At 34.3% G+C, this 7,500-nt stretch overlaps 1 protein-coding gene across 1 annotated transcript in view; it reads right to left on the minus strand.

Moving 5' to 3' along the window:
* Nucleotides 1–7,500, minus strand: part of cathD (cathepsin D) — an 8,201-nt gene that overhangs the window by 618 nt on the left and 83 nt on the right. Inside the window, exons 1-9 of the mRNA XM_043021868.2 lie at nucleotides 7,467–7,500; nucleotides 4,998–5,124; nucleotides 4,549–4,672; nucleotides 3,215–3,333; nucleotides 2,335–2,534; nucleotides 1,971–2,093; nucleotides 991–1,108; nucleotides 635–763; nucleotides 1–486 (exon numbers count right to left, since the gene is read on the minus strand). The exon at nucleotides 1–486 is cut by the window's left edge and continues 618 nt beyond it; the exon at nucleotides 7,467–7,500 is cut by the window's right edge and continues 83 nt beyond it. Coding sequence (XP_042877802.1) covers nucleotides 325–486; nucleotides 635–763; nucleotides 991–1,108; nucleotides 1,971–2,093; nucleotides 2,335–2,534; nucleotides 3,215–3,333; nucleotides 4,549–4,672; nucleotides 4,998–5,124; nucleotides 7,467–7,500 — 1,136 coding nt within the window. The 3' untranslated portion in view covers nucleotides 1–324. The remainder of the gene's footprint in view (nucleotides 487–634; nucleotides 764–990; nucleotides 1,109–1,970; nucleotides 2,094–2,334; nucleotides 2,535–3,214; nucleotides 3,334–4,548; nucleotides 4,673–4,997; nucleotides 5,125–7,466) is intronic.

Genomic DNA, 7,500 nt, shown 5'->3' on the forward strand with positions numbered 1-7,500 from the left:
TTTACAATCTTCATGCATTACTTCTAACATTATGCAAGTATTAAAATTCTATTATATATCAGTAGCATTGTGAGGTACACATGAAGAAAAGCAGCCAAAAATTTCATTACTCTAAACTGTGTATTTCATGATTTAACTAAAATCGAAAAACCCTATTTCATCTTACACAGAACTTTGAGCCTTTAATAAACGCTCACACTGATGTACTCTTTTCAACTAAAATGTAAGTCATGAGTAAATTTAAAAAAAAAAATTAAATGTCACTACATTTGCCACAAGGGCATTCTTTTCAAATTCATCCATTATGATTTAACCACCTTTCATTTACTTGCTCTCAGCGAAACCTACACGATTGTTGCCCATGTCAAACTCTGTGTAGAAGCGACCAATGAAGATGTCGCCCAGAATCCAAATGGGTCCCATTGGTGGAGGAACATCCAGACCAATGAAGCCAGAGAGGCATGTAGTTTGTCCAAACTGACTAACCTGTTGAAGGAAAAATTCAACTTTAGCAACCTCATCTAAAACAAAAGTAAATATATAGAAAGATACCACAAATGTAAATAAAAGCACAGTGAAAATCTTATTACACAATGATTAGGAGGAATAGATGGAAACACAAGTAAACACTAACCCTGAGAATGTAGTCTTTCCCCTGCAAGGTAAATGGCTTCCCAGCAAGAACAAAGGAGATGGTAGGCAGGTGAGGAATCAGGTTGCAGTCCACTGACCATTCTCCACCCACAATTGGCTTAGCACCAATCTTAAAAAAAAAAAAAATGAATAAATAAATATGCACATTGAAATGAGACTCAAAATTTAAATAGATATTCCTTGCAATCTACTTTCAACAAATTTACAAATCTTTAAATAAAGGACCCTTACTATAACTACTTAATTTCAAGAGCTTTGGATCAAAAATAATATATATCTTCAAAACATAGGGAACCACATTTATGATCCTAAACTTCCACTAGATCCATGACTAACCTTCTTGTTGATAAGACGAGCCTCTTCAGAAGGAGCAGCAATGAGGGAAGTGCCAGTATCTGCAATAGCCTCACAGCCACCATCACAGAATGGTACTGTTGTCCCATTCATCTGAAGGCTAATAAAAAAAAAATATATGCATTTAGCACTTAATCCCTTTAGTCTTTTTTCCATCAAATACATTTGACGTATAATAAGAATACTCTGCATATATGTACCATACGCCTATAAAATATGGATTCATCTTCTTCCAAGTATAAATAAATATCACTTATCATACATTTCAAATTTATGGATTTTGTTTATTAGTATGCAAACTAAATATTCTGATTAACTATTTCATTTCTAAGAGAAATTTTAAGCTCAAATGTACAAAAATTACAACAAAGATAGTTGAAAAGAAAGGCTAAGACTGTTCAAATAACATTTTTTCTTGCACCAATAGCACAGATACCAATACATATCTGGGAAAACGATGAATACACAGGATCATTCATAGTTTCACACACACAATGATGAGAATTATCAATTTGAATAATAAGGTTACAATTATGAATAAAGAAACCTTGACTAGGATTAGTTGCTAACACAAATCAATATCCACCATCTACTGGCCTAAAAAATAATGGAGAGCACAGTGAAGAATATAGTGGCAATACCCTGCCTAAAATGTATTTGGTTCCTTCAGAAATGATCTGGTTTGTAAGCATGACAAAATTATGAAGGGAATTCACCACTCCTACATTATACATGTGATGGCATTATAAATTATATACATCCTAATTTGCAAAGATCATCATACTTCCATTCTCAAAGAGGATCATAATAAAAGGGTGGAGTTCAGTTTCCAGATGACAACCATATATGTATAATATGGTACATAAAGTTAATAAGGGTCAGAAAACCTAAACTTTGAATGAAAGATGATGTAAACATGCTCTTTATTTGGTATTACTATAAGAAAATATGCCTCAACTTACCCATCCATCTTAAACTGCCAGTAGCCCTTTCGATCAACAGGTACATATGTGAAATCACCTGTATAGTAAGCAGGATCTGAGCCTCCAAGGATCAGTTCACCACCCTCAGCAGCAGCAGGATCCCTGTAGATTTTATATTATCTTACAACTGCTCCTTTAAATATGAATCAAGAACATTTTTTACTTGAAAGCTCGAAATAGACATTTCTGGAAATCAATTCCATTTAAAATGATCTATCTAAAAAACTAATTATAATAACAATACTTATCTAGCAATAGTGAAATTATAAATAATTTAATTCATGTGAAATTTCAAGGTTTTAGTCTTTTTCCAATAAATACACAAATTAGCCAAAACATTTACCTGTTCAGATAGAAACTGAAAACAGGAGCAGGCACAACATTCTGATTCACCATGTTGTAGAAAACTGGTGTCACTCCGTCAACAGCAATCCTATCATAAGCCATGCCCAGGATGCCATCAAACTTTGCAGCAACAAAAGCCAAGCCTGGCTCACTCATGGCCTCAGCGAAGGTCTGGTCCTTAACCGACACTGAACCAACCTTCGGAAAATATAGATATAAATGCAGAAAGTGACCAAAAGCACACGTAATCTGTCTTAAAGACCTGAAGTGTCCACTAAAGTTTCAAATAACATTATAACGAACAAACAGGAAAGGCAACAGAACACTACACTTTCATTGTTTTTTGTTTTTGTTTTTGTTTTGTATTCTCTAGAGGTTACAGCATAATTTCTTTCAGTATGCACTGAATGTGTGACTGTGAAATACAAAATCTCTGGTTTATAAATTTTGAAGGAAGAGTTAACAACAAATTTGAAACATCAGGTATCCATTGCAGCCAAGGGGCAAACAGGAGGAATCGCCAGTCTAAGAGCATGTTTAAATATTATGGAAATGGGCAAGTAAAGAGTACTGGTAGTATATATTAGTCAGCATAGACATAACACACTAACACAACAGACATCAACAGAAATAGAGGAGGTTATTGGCCCTTTTATATAAAATAAACAAATAAGAGATAAAATCTAAAAAAAAATGCATCTCTTACACTATCAAGTACAATACGGGAAATCTGAATGAAAATTAAACTAACAGTAGAATGCATCATAAAAATTAAGCTATTTAATCACCATATTTGTGCCCTTCATACCATTCTCATACAACACAAAAAGGTGTTAGCATATGTATGCCAAATCTTCAAACTAAGAAAGACATCTTACCGACACTGTGTCCGTGGAGAGATAACCTGACAGTGAGCCAGACCCATACTGGATGTCAAACTTCGTGCCATTCTTCTTGTATGTGGAGGACTTCGTAGCATCGTACTTGTTGTGGATCACTATAAAGAGAGAAAATAATATAAGACAGACCTACATTGCAAAATAATTTCCCCTATATTTACATCTATATCTTTAACTCTGGTTAAAGATATTTTACATGGTAGGTGATATTCACATTCTTCTTTAACTCTGATGTTTCTGTAAAACAGTAATTGTCAACAAGTATACAAGTTTTACTTTTCTTTGTATTTATCAGTTCAGAAACAGATTATATAATATTTGACTTACAATCAAATATATCCTGGACAATAAGTTTTATAATTTGGAGTACAAAATAAAATTCATAATAAATGCCTATACAGGTCCACATTTCTTTATCCGAAATTCTTTAAACCAAAAACTTCCACAATCCAAAGTTTTTTCATGGAGTGTTGAACGTCCGTCCTCTATATATGACAGGCTTTTTTGCCACCTGGGCATTATGTATGTATGTATGTATGTATGTATGTATGTATGTATGTATGTATGTATGTATGTATGTATGTATGTATGTATACACACACTCCTCAAATAGTATATTTCATATGAATTATTATTTTAGGGTAACAAATATTTAGCAAAAGTTTGGATCAATGTCAAAACTCTAATAAAAGATAAAGGACTGACAAGGATCAGCCTAGAAGCAAAAACTTTAAAATCTTCCTCAGATCATCAAGACAATCCTATCTTCTGTTGTGCAGGATATGAGTCACTATATAATACAGACCACACTTTGGAGACAGCACTTTTTGGACAAAATAGAACAATTTAATATTTCTTAAATCATAATGGTCTTGAAAGCAAATATATAGTAAAAATATGAACAAAAAAGAGAATTTCTCAAGATTTTCTAGAGCAAAAAATGAACACAGTGAATCAAAGCCTACACTTGGTCTTACTAAGCCATACAAGTGCATCAGCCAGTTAACCTAAACCAAAGTTTCTTTTCTACAAGCTAACTCCAATGGTCAATGAAATCACACATTATAACATTTCTATACTATCTGACATTCTGATTTCATAAAAAAGCTAGCTCAAAAGCAACACATCCTTCTACATTTCCTTTGTTCTTTTTGCAACTTTCATTGTGCCTCTAATAATTCCTTGACTAATCCTAACAAAATGTGTCTTCTTCTGTAGCCAAAATCTTTCCTCTGCTAATCAATGTCTATTTGTCAAATATATCAATGAGCAACAAAAGCAAAACAAAAATGTACAAACTTGATAAAACTTACAACAAGCAATATTCGTAAAGTGGCACTGCTTAGAAGGTACCCACAGGTTGGAGGACCCAGTGTCAAACACCACTCTGAAGGACTGTGGGGGTGTTCCAATGGAAATGGGTCCATAGTACTGTGCCTGGAAGCATAATCAAAGATGTCAAGTTGTACACGTCCCTGTATAAATAATTACCAATTATTAAGATTTAAAAAACAATATTTAATAATGCTATCATTTTTTGTGTGTTCATTATCAAAAGTTAAGTTTTAAGCATTACTGGTACACCAATATTAAGATCTACAATTTCTTGTTTAAAACTCAGGACTCATATTCAGTCCCTATTTCAAAGCATTTGAAATTTGCACAATGAAAAAAATCCTCTGAACAAAATTAAAGACATACAAGTCCTTTGTAGTTTCACCTCTACATACAGCATAAGTGTCCTTCCTAAACTAAAACTTACATCCATGTAGTTGGAGAGAGGCTCTGGCATGGGCCCTGCATTGCCCCATTTGCGATGAACAAGCTTCACGGATGTATCAACTTCTTGCAAAGTACGCCGTGCAGACTTGAATTTATGAAGCTGAATCCTAAAAAAGAAGACATTCTTTAAAAAATACTAAAAATAACAAGACATAATTATAGATATTATTTACAATGTTAACATATTATCTGTCATTTAAATAACCTTCTAAAACAGGGTCTGGGTCTTTATTTGACAAGGGAGGTCTATAACGCCATATATATATCACGCCAGAATATCATGTCAGGTGGAGCTTTGATGGGTTGTACCAGAATGCAGCTCTATTCATTCTCTATCGCACAGATGAATTTATAAAGTCACAAGCATCTATTTGATTCCTTTTTAAGTATTTCTCAATTTGTTCATTGCAAGAACTAGTTCCTTATCTGACAAAAATATGATATTTGTTTGCCTTTACCGAGTACAAAACAGGAGGCCAAGCATAGACTCGTTGACTTATCTTTACTTTTCACAAATTATTTTTCATCCTAATAGTGTAGTTGCTAACTCTCAAGCTCCTTATCTTTGTTTTTTATCTTACTTTTTGGGCCCATTAACCCACTCACGACGGGGGCCTTCCACCCTTGCATGTTACAATGCCGGGGCTCTCGAATTCATAGGCCTAAATCAGTTAAATAAACGACGCCGTATGGTGTCACCCAGCGAACGGGCCTAGAATCCGCAGTACCGTAGTGTACCACCCGTCCAGAGAGGGTTAAGGGAAAGTAACTATTCCTTGTTCTGTATCTTAGAATGCTTCTATTCTGGATAATTACAAGTATATGAATTCCCCATTTTTTTAAATATGCTTACAAGAAAATCATTTACAATACATATTCACTTGAAGAATTAGAGCCAATATTTTATATAAGAATTACAAATTCCTAAACAGCTATATCCAAAGGAATAGGCATAAAATCTGTGCTGATTTATGTATCTGTAGTAACAAAGAAGCTAGAAACTTATTTATTAGAATTATCCAAAATAAGACCACACAAAGCACTAATACAGCCTTTGTACTTCACATTCCAGCAAAAAACAAGAAACCATTAAAAACACATGGGAAAAATGGAGTTTGGCATTATTTTTTATGGGTTGATATATCTCCAGGCTGGGCTACACTCTCTCTTGTGCCAAAATATATATGGTGGTTTGTTTATCATTCCTGTGGATTTGGTCAATTTTTGCTTGTACACACCACTATTCACACCACTAATCCCTCAAACATTCTAATCCACACAATGTTAAAGATGCCGCTTGTAAATTATTGATCTCTTTTAGATCTTCCTGTCAATTTATTGTATAAAAAAATATAAAAAACACCCCAAGCTATATCTTGTCAGAACATACATGGATGAGTTTGACCTTTTCCTGTGCTGGTAGTACAAAAGTCGGAAAGAACACATAAACCCCCTATCGGGTATATTATTCATAAAATCAAATACCTTATAGATTTGCCATCTGTGCTGGAAATGTCATTGTCGAAAAGTATCTTGGTATTTGTTGACAATCAATTTCAAGTACTATGTTTTTTGTTTAGCGATGTGTGCAACTAATGCTTAACCTTGGATTTTGATAAGCAGGTAATTTTCAGAATAGAACCTAAAGACCACCAGAGAATTGCAAATGAATTCCTCAACTTATATTGAATATAATCCTCAATTCCTCCCCCCTATACCCTACAATGCAGGTTCTAATTCTGAATCGCACTAGTCTGAAAATTAATCTGATAGGCAATAATTGGGTTACTATTTTTTCCTCAGATTATTCTTACTATCTAATGTTATCTAGTATGTTGTTCTGTGTTCATGACCAATCAACTATATTTTCTACTTATCCTTTACTAGATAATTGCCATTTTTAATCATGGATTATATTTTCAGTTACTGTATGCTTATACTGGATAAATATTTTATCATGGAAGGCCTTTTCATTAATCCTTGTATCACAATGGCTATTGTGTTCCTTGACAACCCATGTATCTAATGGATCATGTCCCTATATTCCACAGCATAGTCATGAAAAAAATAAAATGATACTGATCATGTCACAATGTACTTGACTAGAATCATATAGGCCAAAACCGGTCCCAGCCATCTCGATTACTGAAACAATATAGGAAAAACTTGACCACTGACTGGACAAAGGATTCAGCATTTTTAATCATGTAAATACCATTATAATCAGCAATGGTGCGAGACTAATCCAAAATCGATCATTCATAATAGAGACACCATAAACAATGCCAATATCATTAACTGCCAACATTACAATGCATCTTTTCAGCCTAGAACTACGCACCAGTGACAGCCAGCCGCCGTCCCGGCATAAAAGTCGATCCCTGACAACCGCTGACAACAAAGCTCTCCCATATCATTATTCAGCCTACCCCCGGCGCCCCACACATACCTAGGCAGCTCGACGGCGCAGGCCAGAGCCACAA

This window comes from Penaeus japonicus, unplaced genomic scaffold (assembly GCF_977035675.1).
Source record: "Penaeus japonicus unplaced genomic scaffold, GWHDUDI00000001_assembly GWHDUDI00000007, whole genome shotgun sequence".
NCBI classification, from domain to species: Eukaryota; Metazoa; Arthropoda; class Malacostraca; order Decapoda; family Penaeidae; genus Penaeus; species Penaeus japonicus.